Genomic DNA, 17,946 nt, shown 5'->3' with positions numbered 1-17,946 from the left:
GTGGGGGACTGCTGAGCCTCTGTTTCCTCTTCACTGGGATGTGGACTCTGACGGTGGTAATGTTTACCGTGCGGGGTGGTCGTGAGAATTAAGTGAGAGCACCTAGCAGGGAGCCTGGCCTGCGGAGAGGACGTGGTGATGGCAAACCCTCCCTGGGGCCGCCCACGGGCCCAGGAGCAGCATCTGTGTCTGATGCGCCCACGCTATGCCCGCACACCAGGCATGCAGAGAACCCTCATGGCACAGCCCACATCCTGGAAGGTAGGGAAATTTGTATCCTAGCATGGAAAGATTTCCGTCAAAAAAGACTGATGCAACATGGCAGTCATTTATAGGATCAGCTCCACTTAAGGAGAACATTTTTATACAAGGGGATTTTTATTTCCATGGAGGCCAGATAACTGGCACAGTGGTCCTTCAGGATATTTTCATTTACCTTTGCAATTGGTAGGGTACAGGATCCTTATTCTGCCTTTTAGTTGGTTTACCAGTCTTATCCATCTGTAGCTGTTCTAACAATAGCTGTTTTAGGATTTGACTCTGTTGGTTCTTTGGCTTCTGCTTAGTTTGATGAGGGAAGCTGCCATGGTCTTTCTGAAATCCAGATGTCAAAAACACTTCCATGGAATTCTCTTGCTTTCTTTCTTTAGTGACATACTAGGAAAAAAATTGCCAGAGATGTTCCAAATTTTTCTTTTCTCTTTATCTTCAGCTCTCTGGGCTTAGAGTTAGAAGATTGATTTGTGTCCTGGCTCTGCCTGGTGTTAGCTGAGTGGATCTGGACCACTCCCTTCCCCTCCCTGCCTCAATGTGAGGCATGTGGGAAGGTGCATTCTTATTTTGGAAGCTTGGCCTGAGGTCCTGGGTTTGGGCTTCTGGACAGTGTCTCACCTGGAACTGAGGAGGAGGCTGTGCCTCACCTGTCTCTCCTTTGGACACCCCTGTGTGCATAGCAGGCCTCTGGCCGCCCCGCTCCAGCTACCAGCCACACCTTCCAGGAGGCTCCGCAGAAGGACGTGCCACGAGCATCCACAGAAACCTGGCCCTTGGCAGTCAGTTCGTTGCCTGAGCTTCATTCGCCTCATCTGCTTTGTGAAGATAAAAACCCCATTTCAAGGATTAAACTTGGAGGGGAATAAAAATAAAGGAGTTAATATATGTGATCACTGCAGTCAGCAAATATCCTCTCCCTCTATAGCTTATTGTCTTTCTCTTTACCTCCTTCAGCTGTTCCTTTTTGTGCTACCTTTTTAGATTTCCTCTCTTCTGAGAACTAGCCTTTGATACTCCTTTCAGTGTGGGCCACCTGCCCATCTGTTTAGCCATCTATGGGGAAGCAGCGAGAGGCAGATGTGCAAAGTCCTTGGCAAGGCCTGTGAGCCCTGTGTTACCTGGCCCTGCTTACCTCTCTACCTTAGTCCCTCTCCAGTCCCTGCCATCTGTCCAGACTGATCCTCTGGGCTTGAGCAAGCCTACACTCACTGCCATACCTGGCTCTTTGCAGGTAGTGTTTTCTGGACTTAGGATGGTCCTCCACCTGCACCCCTCCAACAGCTGGCTCTGCTAGCCTGCATGTCTGAGCCTGGACAACACTCTCTCCAACTCCCTGCAGTTTCTCAGGCAAAATTGGTTGTTGCTTTCTATATCCCTATAACATCCTGAAGGTCCTATATCATAGCACTTGTCACAACTTACCACAAACCTAATAGTCTGGTTCTCTATGGTCTATCTCGCCCATGGGATTCTGAAGTTGCTGGAGGGATGGGGCCTGTTTCTGATTCATTCAATGTCCCTGTGCGCCGAGCGTAGGGCCTGCAACATGGCAGCTACTCTCCGATACTACTGAGCTAACCCCACTGTGGTTTGTCCCAGGTTCCTGCCCCTAGACCTGGCCCTGGGCAGCATCCCTGTTTAAACCATGGTGTTACTGCCTGCCTGCCCTCACAGGTGAGCTATGGAGTTGCACAGTATGGTGAGACTTTGCAGAGCCTCAGGAGACTGTAGTCAGGTGGTCACACCAGCCTGTGTCTCATGGGAGCAGTCAGTGTCCTCCAGCTGTTGTGCAAGATCCAAATTACTTGAATGTGATGAGAGCTGCCGGGGTCCCACCCACCAGGCAGGTCAGGCTCCTGGCTGTGGTGCCCACACCATCAGAGACCCACTACAGCAGATCCGTCTGCTAGGGGGATGAGGGAAGCAGAAGCAGACTCTGACTGCCACATGCCACTCCTTAATACCCACCCCTCCAAATTTGGCCAGTTACTTTACAAAAACTTAAAAGGAGCTGAAATAAGCCTGAGATTTTGTTATGTACCAGCTCTGCATTTAAGGAAATTTGGAACCATAACATACCTTCCTTGACAGGTGCTGCTGGTCCTAGTGTGAGCTCCTTCGCCTAAGCAGTTGCTGTGGCAGCAGAGTTTTCTAGGTTACTGTGAGGTAAGCATGACCCTTTGGAAGAAGCAAGGAAGAACTCCAGTTCTCTCAGTCTTATAAGGCAGAGAAACTTCAAAATAGCTGACTTTCCATTATATTCAGAAAGCAGGAAAGAAATAACCCTGACTGGGCACAAACTGGGTGCCCTGTGCTGGGTCTCACTTAGGTTAACTTACCTGTGCCTTGCAGTGACTCTGTAGGAAGCTGTTTTCTCCTTTTAAACCAGGGTGGAAGCTCAGAGATGGGACAACTTGCCCAAAGCACAGCAGCTTAGAATTAGGTCTAGGTAGAGAGCAGGTCCTTCAGGCTTTACAGGAATAGCAGAAAACCAGTAGAGAACCTGATAGGTATTTTAATCTTAGTACAAACATCCCTGGAATATTGAGTGAGAAACACTGGAAAAAAACCAAAAACCCACCCTTTAGAGATAAAGCAAATCTGGAGAAATGTTGCAGTGACTTCCAGGGCTTGGCAGGAGGCTCTTGCTGTTCCTGGAGTCTGTGAGGGGACATGAGATGCTCCTGAGCCACTGCCCGCTTCAGCATGGGGTTTCCAGGGCCTGCTCTGCTCTGTGCTCTGGTAGCATGGGAGAACATGTTGAAGAAATAGCTTTGACACAACTGAGGCGAGGATGTAGTGGGAGACATGAGAACCTTGATGTCAGCTTAAGTGAAATGTCATTTATGAATACAAGACAATGAGTGAAAACAATACACAAAATGGCTAATATTTATCTGGCATTTTATATTTCACAAAGTGTCTTCATTAATGCTATCCTCTTTGATCTACATTATGATAACTTTCTTTAATAGCCATAATTTTTTAAAACAGCTTTATTGAGATTTGATTTATATACCAGGCAATTTATCCATTTAAAGTGTCCAACTGAGTGGTTTTTAGCATATTTGCAGAGTTGGGTAACCATTACCACAATCCATTTTAAAACATTTTCATTACCCCAAAAAGTAACAGCCATAATTTTTCGACCACTAATTATGTGCCAAATGATTCAGATTAATTCTACCAAATCCTGACTAACCCTGCAATGTAGGATGTCTGTTTTGTGGATCAAAAACAGGCCTAGAGACACTCAGGTAGCTCGCCTCTGGCCACAAAGCTCAAAGGTGACGAAGAGTGGGTTGGAGTCCAGTCTGTGTTGTTCCAAGGCCCGTTGCCCCTTCCTCTACACAGCTCTCCATCCCAGACGTGGCTCCACAGCTGGGAGACCTGTCCCGGATGGCACACCATGGGAAGTCAGGAGCAGCAGGGCTTGAACTCCTGTCTGCCGACTTGGAACCCTGCCCCTCCTTGCTGCACTGCAGAGGCTGTGGAGGACAGGGCACCCTGCTTTTGCTGGATTATCAGCTGTTTGGATCCAGCAGGCCAGGCAGCCCTGTTAAGATGGAAAAGCTGCTTCCTCAGGAAGCCTGTGCAGAGGGAAATCAATTAGAAATGACCCGTAATGCAGGAACCTAGCCTTGCTTGCCTTCTGCAGTTTGGAGAGGGAAGGCAGTTGGCAGCCAGTGGCATTAAGGATGAATCTCATTTTATTAAGCACTATTTTCTGTGCTGAGGAAAGAAAGTACTTAAAGGCCCCCAAATAAATGTTCATGTATAGAAATGCAAGGTAAGGGGTTGAGCTTTCCATGCCATGCTGGCTGGGATAGAGGGAGATGCTCCCAGCACTCTGACACTGCAGAGCTGGCTTCTCCAGAACATCTCAGTCTCTGGCCATCAAAAGTGTCACTTCATATTTTTCCTTTAATATCGAATAAATACTTACACATTTTATGTGAGCGATTATCAGCATTTAAGGGAATAGTCCTGAGGCTCCATGTGCCAGCATCACTCATTAACATACTTTGTCTTACCTAGCAATTGTATGTTGCAAACACTATGCTGCAGAGATACAAAAAGCCACTGAGACCTGGTGCCTGGCCTCAGGGAGGAGACCAGCCCAGACACAATAATTACGGAGTGGGAGTGAGGGGCAGTGGGGGGTGAGGGGCAGGGTGCCCCCACAGGCTTGGGAAGCAGGGATGGGTAGGAGGGAGGCTGCTCGGGGAAGGTTGCATCTGGGAGTGGGGTTAGCTCCGTGAAGGGAGAGCCAGGAAGGGCTGGCCTGGCGAGGGCTCATTCTAAGCTGAGGGGTCCCCTGAGCTCGGGCACTCTGTGGATGGGAGGAGAACTGGCTTAGAGTCTGGCTATCTTATTACAAGCACTCCAGTGATTGTGGCTTGTTTTCACTCTTATGGGCTCAGTTCATCCCTCTGTAAAATGAGGGTAGTGATACAGGACCTCTGTAAGCATAAGATGAGATCATGCATATTCAGGGGCTTTCTTCCCTGGTCTCACTCCTGTGGGACCAGCTGGACTGAGACGGATTTGGGAACCAGGGTGTTCATACCACATATCACTTTTAAGAAGCTGTCCCCTCAGCAATAGGCTGCTGCTACCCGATGGCCACAGCAGTCCCAACCCTTGACCTTCTCGCAACTCCCAGAACCCAGCTGAAGAAACAGATGGGCCCCAGGAGCCTCTAGTTCACAGTGAGGAACTCAAGATTTCCAAAAACTAAATGCCTCAGAATCATAGACTTTAATGATGAAAGAGACCCAGAATCTCTCACTCTTGAATCTCCTCGGTTTCTCCTACCAAGTGATTTTCCAGCCCATGCTTGGAGTGAAAAACAGGGGCATAGGCTGCCTGGCCCCGGGCCAAAGCTTGTTTATGCGCTGCGCTGATCCTGATGGAGTGCTCCATCCTCATGGCTGCGCAGGACACAAGTGGCTGTGAGAGGGCTGTGCTGCTTGTTAACATGTGAGCAGTATGATTTTCAAGCTCCCTGTTGAGTCTGCCCCAGTTCAAGTGATGGGAATGGCTCTCTGGACCCTTCTGACTGTTGCTTGCTGCAGGCTGCAGGCTTTTGCAAACCTGGTTTTGAAATCTGTCTTCCATTTGCCATCTCTGTGGCCTTGGGCAAGCGACCTTGTTTTCTGCAGCAAGTGGGTATACTCCCTCCCAGGGCTGCTGTGAGAATGGAGATGGGGATGATAAAGCATGCCACTTGGCACCAGGGCGTGCGAGGGTCCCTCAGCAGGCTCAGGATGTGGTGGGTGCCCTTGCTTTGGTCTTGGTGCAATCCCAGATGATGCTTTGGCTGGAGCACGTAGAGCTTTGAGTTTTAGAATACAGCTTATCTTTTCCCTTCAATTAACAATAATAATGAGGAAGGGTTTCTCTTTTTACCATAATTGATCTATGAGGCTTAAGGAGAAAATGATCTTCTCTCTGGGCGTGAGCCGGATGTCAATGTTCATTCCCGGTCTGCTTAAAGTCCCTTTTCATTCAGGACAGATGACTCTGAAAGGCGGCTGCTTCCCTGTCACTGGGCGCCGTGCTTCATTGTAAAACAGAGCATAGGCTGGTGTTCCACATAGTCAGATAGATTCCCGTATGATGCACCACGTAAATTTAGAATACCAGTCTTATAACTAACAATTATCTCCCAATGAAAGTTCAATTTAATTATATGTGGATAGTCCTTTTAAATCTGACTCCTTGATTTGTATTTAAATGTCATCATTATGACTTCCCTGGTGAGGTTATCAGCTGTTCAGAGACTGAATCATATGATACGGTATTTTAAAAACCATCGCTTTTTTATAGACTCTTCAAAACTCACAGCACCTTTTTTTAGTTCCAACTCTTGACTATTATTGTCACATTTGGCCATAAAATTAAACATGAAAATTGGCATTCAATAACAGCATTAATTTTATTTAACTCCCACTCATGAAAGATGAAGAGAATCAAGTAGTGGTAGAGATAGTCCTGGGCAGGGAGGCAGAGTAGTGCAGCATTGAGAGTCGTGGATTGGGCATCAGAACTGAGTTTGATAGCTGAAGTTAAGCTCTTCCATGGCCTTTCTTTTTTTCTTCAACTTTAGGTTGAAGTTTCCTAAACTTCTCAGCACCTTAGTTCCTTCATCTGTGACACGGGATTCGTAATCATGATAGCAGCCACTATTTGTAGAGTGTGATTTGTGTACCAGGCACTGTGCTGACCATTTTGTATCCACTATCTTATTTAATCTGCACAATATTTATTAGCCCCAATCAGATGAAAATACTAATCGTCAATGTTCTGCACACCGTGAGGAACTTTAAAATTGTGAGACAGTATGGCCATTCCAGGAGGGAAATGTCCTGAGGGGGTCATATAGTTGGACAAGCCTCATGGAAGAGCTGAAATTTGATGGCGTGTTTTATAAGATCCACAGAAGTCCTGTCTTGGAAGACTTGTGTGTGCCGGGTCTTCTCCTCCACCCGGGGTTCCAGTCTATGCCTTCAGCTGACCCCAGGGATCGTGACAAAGTGCCAGTGAGCTCAAACACGAGCACCCTCTTCACAGTGACCAGTGGCCCAGGATGCAGAGAAGCTAATGGCATGTGGAAGAGACTCAGGTGACTAGGAAAGCCCTTCCCTCAGAGCACCCAGCCCAGCCCCGGTATTGCTCCCTGGGTCAGCAGATGGTTGTGGCGAGGGCTGGCCTCCCCTCCACTCTTCCCATGCACTGGGAAGATACCTCCAGCCTGATGTTCCTTGCAAAGTCCTCCCGGTCCTGAGAGTGTGCTGGACAGGGAGCTGGGGACTGGATTCTCATCCTTGGCCAGGTACTATCAGTGGGTAATACACCTTATCCTTGGCATAATTCCCTTACTTTATTAAAAGTAGAAACAACAATAACAGCAAAAACCCCTCTGGCAAAGAGGCATTGCTCAAAAGAGCTATTAGCGTGATGGTAGACTTCTGGGCAGGGGCCCCTTGCTGCTGCCTCTCGGGAGCCCACCCGAACAACCACTCCCTCCAACACCTGCAGCGCAAAGGAGGCAGGTGCCTTTGCTGAGAGCCATGTGCATGCTTGCTTGCTCTCCTTTCCTGTGTCATTTCCAAAGATAATGGTTTCCAACCATTTTGCTGTGATTTGCCGGAAGCATCAGCCACATTTCTGAATTACTCTTTGGATGCTTTCTAATGGGGGTTGCACAAATATTCTCTGATATATGTTGCCCCACCCCAGTAAAAGATCTCACCTACATGTTCAAGCTTAAGCCCAGAGTGAGGAGGGACGTGTGCCCCAGGTTAAGATCAGCACTGGCAGGCAGGTGGCCTCTGAGTGGCTGTGTGGGGCAAGTGGTGAGGATTGTGGCATTAATTTGGTATCAAGGTTTTATTGCTTCATCATTATCATGAAAAGTGGCTGGCTAGTTAAAAAGGTAGCTATCAAGCCATCCAAGGTGCTAAGCTGATCACGAAGCCTGTAAGGACAGGGGTGTGGTAGACCCCACAGCTGACACTGAGTAAGAACGTTCACATCCTCACAGCTCTCCCCCCAGATGTAGGTAGTGCCAGTTGCATTCCACAGAAATACTCAGGGCAATGGAGGGCCTTGCCCAAAGATCACCTTCAAGTCAGGCCAGAGCTGGGAATCCTGCCCAGATGGTCAGCACCAAAGCCTGGACTCTGTCCTCAGCTCCTTCCCCTTTGGAGGCGATGGCAGTCGATGGTCTCTTCCTCCCTCCCCTCAGTGGCTCTGCGTTTCTCCTCTACCTTTCTGCTTGGGTGTCCCCTTACCACCAGGTCAGTTCCCGTGAGCTTGGTGTGCTTTCCAGCAGGCAGCCTGTTTGTGGCTGACTCTCCGTATACATCTCTCAAGCTGCCTGCCATCACCACAGAGCTCTGATATCCACCAAAGTGACAAGCCGCAGAACATGATGGCTTCAGCCCTCATTAAAAGTGATGCCAGTTCTGTGGTTGGATTTGGAGCCAGGTTACAACTAGGGCACCCAGGCCAATGGGTCTCTCCTTGGATAATGCCGGCTCTTGAAGCCATTTGACATAATACAGCAGCGTCTCCAGGCAGGTAGTGGAGTCTCCTCTTTAGGAAAACCCCTTGCAGTTTTCCAGGTTAACAGTCACATGCTGCCATGACTTCCTGGTCTGGAGGAGCAAGGAGAAGGGGTGGGTGTAGGGCTGTGCCTAGGACCGTGTGGATAGAGGGATGCAGGTGCTGGGCAGTGCTCTGCTGTGGTTTGGGTTATCATCCTTGGCTCTTGGAGTCAGATGGATCTGAGTTGGAATCCTGGCAATAGCATAAGCTGGGTGGCCCTAGTTGAGTTACTCAGTTTCTTAGTACCTCAGTTTTGTCACTGTAGGTAGGGGATACTTACCAGCATGGCCATCCCAGACCTTCTGGGGGCAGGGGTGGTTGTACTTTGGAAAGTTGTTAGTTGTTCACCTGGGCAGCAGGCTCGTGGAGGGCAGGCTCTGCAGTTTTGGGTCTGTGTCCTGTGCAGCTCTGCAAACAGCTTGAGCAAGAAATGATCTCCTTTTAGGTACTCTGCCTAAGCAAAGGAGAGCCAAATAAAGCCACAAACAAACAGAGAGGACTGAGTCTGAAAGACAGACTTGGTGTAAGGCTTGCTAGCTCTGTGACATTGGGCAGATGGCCTATGCATACAGAGCTTCATCCTGTCATCTACAACGCAAAGCAAATCACGGCCTTTCCTGGGCTGGCTGTAAATTAAATAAGATGAATACATACGAAACACCTAGCATAGGGCTTGGCACATAATAAGTGTTCCTTACATTTTATTTTTTTACCTTTTTCAATTTTATGGGCACAGTTGGCTGCAATTTTGTTATAGTTGGAGGTGGGTAATATAGTATGATGTCTACTCAACCAGAAAGGTACCCCCAGATAATCAGACAAATGAAATTCCAGTGGCTGCAGTGGCAAGGATGTGTTCTGGCCCTAAGGTTGCTGCCTGCTGGGCTTTTCTCTCCCTTCTGGGTCCAGCAGGAAGAGAGTCTGGGACTGGGGACTGTTTCCAAACCCAATTGAAAAGTCAAAGTGGTCAGTTCCTTTTGGTTATCAGGCAATGAACTTAAATGGGCATTTTTAGCGACACTTAGGAAATGTTCTGACTTTTTATTTGAAGAGAGCTCTAGTTTGCTTCAATCTACCTTTGAGATGGGGGAATAAGAAGAGCTTTTGCTGGGTGGAAAACAAGAAGCTCTCTTGCTATATGTGTAGATCACTCACAGAGGTAGAGAGAGACATGGTTAATAAGCATCTGAAAAACGTTCAATCTCAAGGATAATTTGGACCTGCAAATTAAAACATCAATGTGGTGGCATTTTGCCTATTACTAGCAAAGATTAAAAATTGATCTTCGCCAATATTGGCAAGGGCGCAGAGAGAGGAACGTGCCTCTGCGGGAACCTGAGCGGGAACCTGGTACTCTGCATCTGAGCCTTTCGTTCCATACCCTCAAGTCAGTGATTCCACATCTAGAAATAGACCCAAGGAGTCAGTCATGAGCACAGACAGAGCATTCAGCACGAAGATGTTGTCAGGACTTTTTTTATAGTAGTAATTTTTTTTTTTAATGGGAAAGATCTGAGAGTCCAAAAAATAAGGGAATTGTTTTGTAGATTATGATACATCCATATGGTAGATTATGTTGAAATTAATTTTTAATGATGTAAAAAGTGTTCACAGTGTATTAGAATAAAACATGACTTCAAATTATGTGTGTATATAAAAAATGATGCATAATGATTTATACATATGTAATGATTTAAACTATGTTCAAATACACATGCTTAGGGAAAAGATTATATAATTAAGAAATTAACATTAGAATGTGTGATTTGAGTGCTTTTATTTTCTTTCATGCTTTTTTCTATTTTCCAACTTTTTACAATAAGCTGTCTACTTAAATAATCAGAGAACAGCAAATGTGATTTTTAATAAAGGATTTCTGCCACAAAATCACCATCCTCTGTGTTCATCCAGGAGCGACTCTCGCTCCTGCGTAGCTCAGCTGGACACATAATGCCTTGGGCCAAGAGCTGTCGATTTACTGGCACTATCGTGCTTCTTTCGCAAGCTGTCGTGACTACCAAGATCTCTTCTTTGGGTTTAATCGTGTATTTTCACCCGTTTAACAGTTCCCCTATTTCTTGTTTGTTAAAGAGAATAGCCACAAAGGCCAGTCAGAACCTGGCTTTGCTAATAATTCTGGCCATAGCACAGCCTCTGCGATAAAACAAGACACCTACTTCCATCCATTGGCTGACGAATTCTCAGTCTTCTTTCAGCTGGAGCCAGAATTTAGGGGGCCTAACATGAAAACCCCCCCTTCCTTCCCCTCTCCCTTCATTTCATCTGTGTAATGCACCTTTACTGAGTACTTACTGTTTGCCTGATTTTGTGCTAAGAGGTGGGATTTCAAACATCAATAAGACACAACCCCTGCCTATGCAAGTGTCATGTTCTGAGTGGAGACAGGCTACAAAGTTCATCAGAGCTTTCAGACACGTGGGCTGCGTGCCGTCTACAGACCAGGCGCTGTGCTTGGACCTGGAGACACAGCCGGACATGGGTGTAGTGCACGGCCTGGCGAGCAGCGAGGACACAGAGGTGCACATTGGCTTGCGGTATCAGGGAAGGCTTTTAATTCACTCATTCATTTATTCACCTCATTATTTATTGAATCACTGCAGCATGCCAGGCATTCTTGTAGGCCGGGGGAAAACTGGTAAACAAGACCAGGAGGATCTCTGCCCTCAGGGAGTTAAATTCCAGTAGAATTGGTAGACAATTAACAAATCCAAAGATAAATCTTTAAGCTCATGATAAATGCTCTGACAGAAGAAAGTTGGATGCTGCAATAGAGAATGAGGCGAAGGGTGAGAGAGAATGCTGCTATAGCTCAGGAGCCTGGGGAGGCCTTTCTTAAGCTGCCACCTCAAGAGTAGAAAGGATCTAGCCGTGCTAAGGGCCTGGAGAAGAACATTCCAGGCATAGGGGGCAGAAAGTGCAAAGGATGAGGCAGGGAGAGTCTGGTATATTCCAGAAACTGTCAGAAGGTCAAAAGGGCCAGATAAGCAATGCAGCAGGTGGGGAGTCTTCGTGGAGGACGTGATCTTGAGCAGAGGCCTGCAGGGAGGATGGGCAGCAGCTCCGGAGACAAGTGAGGCCCGACACACAGGAAGCTGGGTGTGGCCTCCCGGGGGCTGGCAGCTGGTGGTGGTAAGTGAGTCCCCCTGGCTGGAGAGGGATGTGCGTGTGGGGAGGTGGCAGGCAGAGCTCAGAGCAGGAGCAGGGAGGTTCAGTGGGCTTTTGAGGTCTCCGGGGTGATCGTTCCTTAGGAGTTGAAATGCCGATCCGGCCCACTGTCCGCCTTCCCCTGTTACAGAATTGAAATTTTCATCTGAGGTAACACCTGTCTTCTCAGAGGCTTGAATTTCTGACTGTGTCTTCAGTTCCAAACTGTGTGTTGAACCAGCTCTGAAGTCAGGGCCACCTTGGGAGTCTATTATTTCATTTTCTCGGAATGAATCTGTTATGCGTTACTAACGATAATGATTCATTATGCTGTCTCATGCTGTTGGGGAATTGCATGTGCTGATTCCCCAACAGCAGGCAGAAGAAATTGCCCTACTGATCAATTCTCTGCTGTGTTTTTTTCCCTTCTCTTAGAATGGCAATTCAAGTGGACAAGTTCAACGTTGAGAGTTTCCCAGAATCCCCTGGGGAGAAGGGGCAATTTGCAAATTCAAAGCAGCTGGAAGAAGAGAGGCAAGAGGTGCGAGGCATGGAGATCAGCAGCAAACTGGACATCCACTGGGGGATCATATCCTTTCCATGGCACCCACCTTGGACCTTGGTGGACCCCTGCCCAGGGCTTCTGGCCACTGAGAAGGACCCAAGAGGTGTTTAGCTATTGAATTTTAACCACAGATAGCTCAGAAATTCCATGGCAAGGAGATATGGACCAAAGGGTTGGCCTTTTCTTAACCTCTTAACGCTTCAAAGGCCCCACTTAATGAGGTATTGATTGCGTGTAAGAAAAGGTCTTTATGGAGCTGGCGGTGCTCTTGTCTCTGGGTCACATATTTCTTGCCAATGTTGATATTCATGTTAGTGACAGGTTCTAATGGCCACCTATCAGGGCCGGGCTTGAGGAGTTCACAGACTGACAGCTGAAAACACGGGTGCAATTGTCTGAGAAAGTAGAATCGGATTGTACAGCTTACCGAGGCATGAAGATGCCATTTTGAAAATACTGAGAGAGTTTTAGGACAGTGCTATGAGACAGTGTTTCATAAAATAACTGAGCCTGCTCTGAACCTCACATCTGCCTGACTTACAGACGGCGCTCAACTGACAGAGTGAACACTCTGGAGAAACCCAGGTTCACTCATTTGTGTGTTCAGCAGTCTTTGCAGAGCACCTACTTTTGAGTCAAGTACTTTGTGAGGCACGTAAGAGGCTGAGACGCAAGGACAAGGTCTCAGTGCGGTTGCCTAGTCTAGTGGGAAGTGGGCGTGTCTTCTGAGAATTAGGTGCACTGCAGGGGAGCAAGGACAGCTCCCTGGGCCAGTGCAGCAGGTTCAGATTAAGAAGTTGCTGGGTGGGGGCAATCAAGGAAGGCTCCACAGAGGGGCTGGCATTTGCATGGCTGTTAGGGTTGATAGGAGTTTATCAAAGGCATGAGAGTCGGAAAGGCCCCCAAGGTGCTGAGGCATGAGAGCAGGGCTCACCCAGAGACCGTCTCCATGAAGAGGCCACACTGGTGTGTGTGTCTGTTAATTATCTTCGCCATGTGTGGATTCCATGGCTATGGGGATGGTCAAATTGCATGGTATGGTTTCAGATTGTTCCAGATGGCCATCTGGATTCTGAAAACATCCTCTGTCTACACATGGCATAGGTTTCTGGACCTGAGGCAAGTTCCTTCGTTCAAGCCAAAGTGAATTTGGGCTGGTAGACCCACTGTCTCCAAGAAGTTTGTGACAAAATAAGAACTGTACATGTAGATAGAAGGTGTTTTTTTTTTTTTTTTTTATAAACAGACTCTAAAAATAGAATGCTTGGGACTGGCAGAGGGCACAGCAGCAGCCTGTTGAGGAGTTACAGGTGTTGACTTTGGTGGAGAGAGAAGTAAAGAGGTGGGGATGATGGGAGGTGTCCTCTCACGGTCCCAGGGACCCCTCTACAGCCAGGGTCAGTCAGTCCTTGCTGATGGAATGAGCAGAGTGATGCTGCCTCACACATGTCACATGATGCTTCCATGTTTCTCAGATCGGCACTGTCTTTCCCGTAGAGGAAACGGAATCTCAGTGAGGGCCAGCCAGTAAGGGTTGGAGCCAGGGACCGACCAGACAGGTTTGCCAGCAAAGCACTCACCTAAGTCCCAGGCTACTCAAATAGCACACAGACCTTCAGGCTGGGGAAGCACAGGGCCCTTAGCTCTCACCCTGGTATTTGTGCTGTGATGCTGGAGCTGGGGCATAGCTTGGGTCTTTCTGATAGGCTGAGGGTTGGAGAGGCTCATAACCTCCTGCTGTGGCAGCCTTCAGGTGAAGCAGGAGATGCCCCTCTCCAGGGGTCTTGGAACTTTAGATTTATAGGGGAGCCCCTTGCAGAGCAAGGCAGGCCTGGATGGATCTGATTCAGCCTCAGCTCAACCTCAGTAGCACCCAGTGGGTGCTTGGGGTACCTAGTAGGAAGGCATTCATTCTTGTTGAACGATTTCACTCTGGGCTCAAATAAAAGCAGGAAGGCCAGGATGGTTGGGATTGCGATCCCTGCATCCCCGTGCTCCACAGGGATTGGGCCTATCCCTCCCCAGGCTTCATTAGTGCTGGATGCACTGGTGCATCCTGCTAGCAACCACTTCCCAGGTGCTATCCTAGGATGTCACCCCCTCTCACCAACGCAGCTCCAGGGCAGTTTCATTGTCCTGTCTTGCAGATGAAAATTGTGACTTGAGTTCACAGGTAGAAAGTAGAGTAGCTGTCACCTAAACCCTGTGAGCTTGCCTCCAAGCCTGTGCGCCTTTCCCTGCGTATGCTGCTTTCTAATAGGGTTGAAGTGACTAACAGAAGTCCTATGTCCTTTGAAAACTAACGGTACAGAAAATGTCTTTGTATTTGACTTTCCTGTTTTCTGTATTTGCTTAATAATTCCTGCAACAAATATTTATTGGATGCTTAACATGTGCCAGGCACATCAGTCCCACAAATTTACTGATTAGAAGTTTATGAGAAATTTTTCCTATAGGCAAATTTAGTTAAAGAGAATTATCATTAAGGGCATCCTTTGTCTGTCTGTCTATCTATTTCTCTCTCTCTTTCACACACACCTTCTCTCTATCTCTCTCTCTCATCTGGTAATGACATCTGGCACGGGTTGAATAGCAGACTTTTGCAATTGTAAACCTGAATTCAAGCAGATGGAAGGACCAAAGATTGAATTGGCTAATAATTTCATTATGCATTTTAATAATATTTTCTAAATATTTAGACTTTGTACAAAAATTTGAGCTTAATTTGACACCCATTCATAGTTATAGCTGTTGCCCATATGTAGCTCATAACGCTGAGAAGATGTGTTGTAAAGGAAATTGGGCTCTTGCGATAGATATATATGCACATGTGTGCGTAGTATCCGCACTAACAAGATAAGCCGCTGGGCCACCGTGAGCTCTGGCCCCACTCTCCGTGAATGATGTGTATCATGCAGATTTGGTTATTCTTACGTGTTGGGCTCGGGAGAGCTGGGCACTTGCAGTGCAGCATGGAAGGGCTGAGACAGGAGCTCCCATAAGGTAAGGGCTGGCAGGGGTGGGCAGTGTTCTGAGCATGTTCCAGAGCCTAGAAGGCACCAGATTCTGTGCGTCTGGTGACAGTGTGAGACAGGAGAGGGCAGCGGGGTCTGCAGGAGCCTCTTTTGCTGTGCTGGATTGTTGAATCTTTCTCCTCAGGGTAGTGGGGACTCAGAAGGCAGTGTTGGCATGGCCACATGGGTGTCTTAGAAAGCCACTCTGGCCACAGCGTGACAAGTGGATTACAAAGAAGCCAGAGTTCCTGGGGAAGTTGGTCAGGTGAGGAGACACTGTGTGAGCAGTTCTAGGCCAGGGACCACGAGGGACTGAACAGGGGGAAGGAAGTGAAAGATGGCCACGTGTCCCTGTAATTCAGTGCAGGGGACACTCATCACCGAGTGCCTGCAGAGTTCGGGTTTGGGGGTATGCCCCTGAGCTTCTGTGCCCCCGAGCTTCTGTGCCCCATTCCCCCACTCCCTTTCTTCCGGTGAAGACAAAGGGCTAAACTCAGTGGCCCCCATTCCTGTGCCAGCTGGTCTGAGTGGGCGCTTCTAGGGCCCTCCTGAGAGTGTGGCCTCCCGGCAGGCCTCGGAAGCTACTGTAGTCTCTGAGGATCCCCCAGCTGAGGCCCCTCCCTGGGTCAGGCCTCTCTCCCCTGAGCCTCATGCCTGCTCTGTGATGGAGGCAGCAGGGTTCCTCACACGGGGCATGGGACCGGAGAGCTTACAGTGAAGACGCTTAGGATCACATCGCTAGGAGTAGGCCAAGTGCACCCCAAGCCTCCTGGCAGCAGATGTGGTGGTCCCAGGGTTACGCATCCACAGGCTGCCTGGAGAGGCCAAGAGGGCCCATCCCTACAAGGGACAGGGTGACTTCACGTGGAGCAGGTGGCCCAGGGCAGTTAGCCACCCAAGTGGTGGTGAGCCCTGGGGACCTTAATGGTGTTTTCAACCCCAGAATTCACAATTCTGGGGTAGAATTTACACTCTTTGGCACTGGGCCTAACCAACTGAGCTAATGTATTAGATACTACTTTTTTTTTAAAGAAACCTCTGTTTTTAAACCCTGTTTATCATTTTTATTATCATTATGACTTCTTGTATGGCTACTATGTGTTAGCTACTTAGCCTGTTGTCCTCACTAGACCCCAAAAGTCTGCGGTCACATTTCCTGTGAGAGGCTGGGCAGCACACCCAGCCAGCAGGAGACCAGACTGGGCAGTCGGACATGGGCAGGTTCCTGCCATTCCCCCAACAGTCCCCTCCCTGTGCGACTTTGCTTCTCTGTTGTTATCATGAAGTAGGGACAGCGATGGCGGCCACCTCTCAGGGTGCTGGTGAGACGCATGTGCACAGCCTATGCTGTGTGTGCAGCCGCAGGCTTGCCCTACTCCTGTGGTGCCCACGGGGCCTGCGTCCTCTCTGTACCATCTCACTGCTGAGTGCATGTTTCCTGGAGGCCTTTACTGTCACTGTGCTTCATCCTTATTCTGCCCCAGGATCAGAGTCTTCACAAAGGACTCCTTGTGCTCCGTCTATTAAGCTCTTTCTCCTACATTGCGAAGTCCTGATCACCCACATTAGCCCGGTGATTTTTAAAGGGAATTTTTCACCCAGAACTCACTTTCTTGATGAGAACATGCTTGTTGGTAATGTCTGTACAGTTTCCTTGGGGGCGGAGGTGTCTCTACCTGGCACAGTCAGCATCTGGCCCCAGAGAGCTGGGCTTATTTGATATACATGGATGCTTTTTGGACAAAACATACCCTTACTTTCAGCTCCTCAGTATCCTCTCTTTTTAACCTTCTTCTTACCCTCTAGCTACCAATATTGGACAATTTTTACTGAACTTGGAAAACCTTAATATAGCCAACTCTTTGTGAACTCTGTTAATAGCAGATAATAGCCTTCAGCACATGATCCAGAAATCTTCTATATTTGACTTTGGTTTAGGACTAAAGATGCTGCATTTTGGGGGTCCAGAGTCCTGGGGTCAGAAGGCTGGCCCTGCTGCTTCCAGCAGCCAGACGTGGAGGCTGCGTGACCTAAAGGGCCTGTGTCCTCCTCTGTTCAGCTAAGGCGAGGAAACCTGCTGCTGGGTGTTGCTATTAGGGTTAGTTCTAAGAGTCCATCTGCCCTTTTGATCACCTTCCAGGTGCCAAGCAGTATCCTAGCATTTTACTTACCCCAAAGCTGCAAAACAGGTAGTATCTAGACCTTTACAAAATATGCAAATTTTGTAGTTCAGTAACTCACCTGAGAATTGCACAGCTAGCAGGATAGCCAGAATCTCAAAATTTGTATTATTTTCCCACTGACTTCATCAACTGAGGTCAGATCCGCAAGGTGCAGTCATAGCTCCTTGGAAAGTATCAGCAAATGTGAGCTCCCCTGGGCCATTTCCTGCCGGAGACCTCACACTGCTCTGCCTGACCTTGGCTGGTCTCCTCACTCTGCCTATATCATGGGCCTCCCTCATCCACTTCTCAGAAGTCTTCCCTGCTGCTGGCCTCCCTCCCATCTCACCCTGGCTACAGTGCCCCTTCCCATGGGCTCCTGCAACACCCCGTGCTTCATTCTTGTTTGTTATAGTCTTTAAGAAGTACAGAAAATTAATTTTTTCTGAAGGTTGTCTCCTTTGCCAGATTGTGCTATCTTGAGGTTAGGAGGAATCCCATTCACTCAACAGCTAGCTTTTGAGGACTGCTCTGTGCTGCAGATTGTGCTGAGCACACAGGGACACCATGGTGCACAAACTCAGTCGTAGACCCTGCCCTGAGAGGATGCGTTCTCTTTTCCTGGCCCCATGCTGAATATGATCCCCATCAC

General features: G+C 48.2%; 1 protein-coding gene across 3 annotated transcripts in view; it reads left to right on the top strand.

Moving 5' to 3' along the window:
- Nucleotides 1–17,946, top strand: part of TRAPPC9 (trafficking protein particle complex 9) — a 660,607-nt gene that overhangs the window by 488,976 nt on the left and 153,685 nt on the right. For all 3 annotated transcript variants that reach the window (XM_012648143.1, XM_012648141.1, XM_012648142.1), the window contains one exon: nucleotides 11,989–12,142. In XM_012648143.1, coding sequence (XP_012503597.1) covers nucleotides 11,989–12,142 — 154 coding nt within the window. The remainder of the gene's footprint in view (nucleotides 1–11,988; nucleotides 12,143–17,946) is intronic.

This window comes from Propithecus coquereli, unplaced genomic scaffold (genome assembly GCF_000956105.1).
Source record: "Propithecus coquereli isolate 6110/MARCELLA unplaced genomic scaffold, Pcoq_1.0 Scaffold28, whole genome shotgun sequence".
In the NCBI taxonomy this organism is placed as follows: Eukaryota; Metazoa; Chordata; class Mammalia; order Primates; family Indriidae; genus Propithecus; species Propithecus coquereli.
Note: the sequence above shows the minus strand (reverse complement) of the source record. Positions and strands in the feature narration are given on the sequence as shown.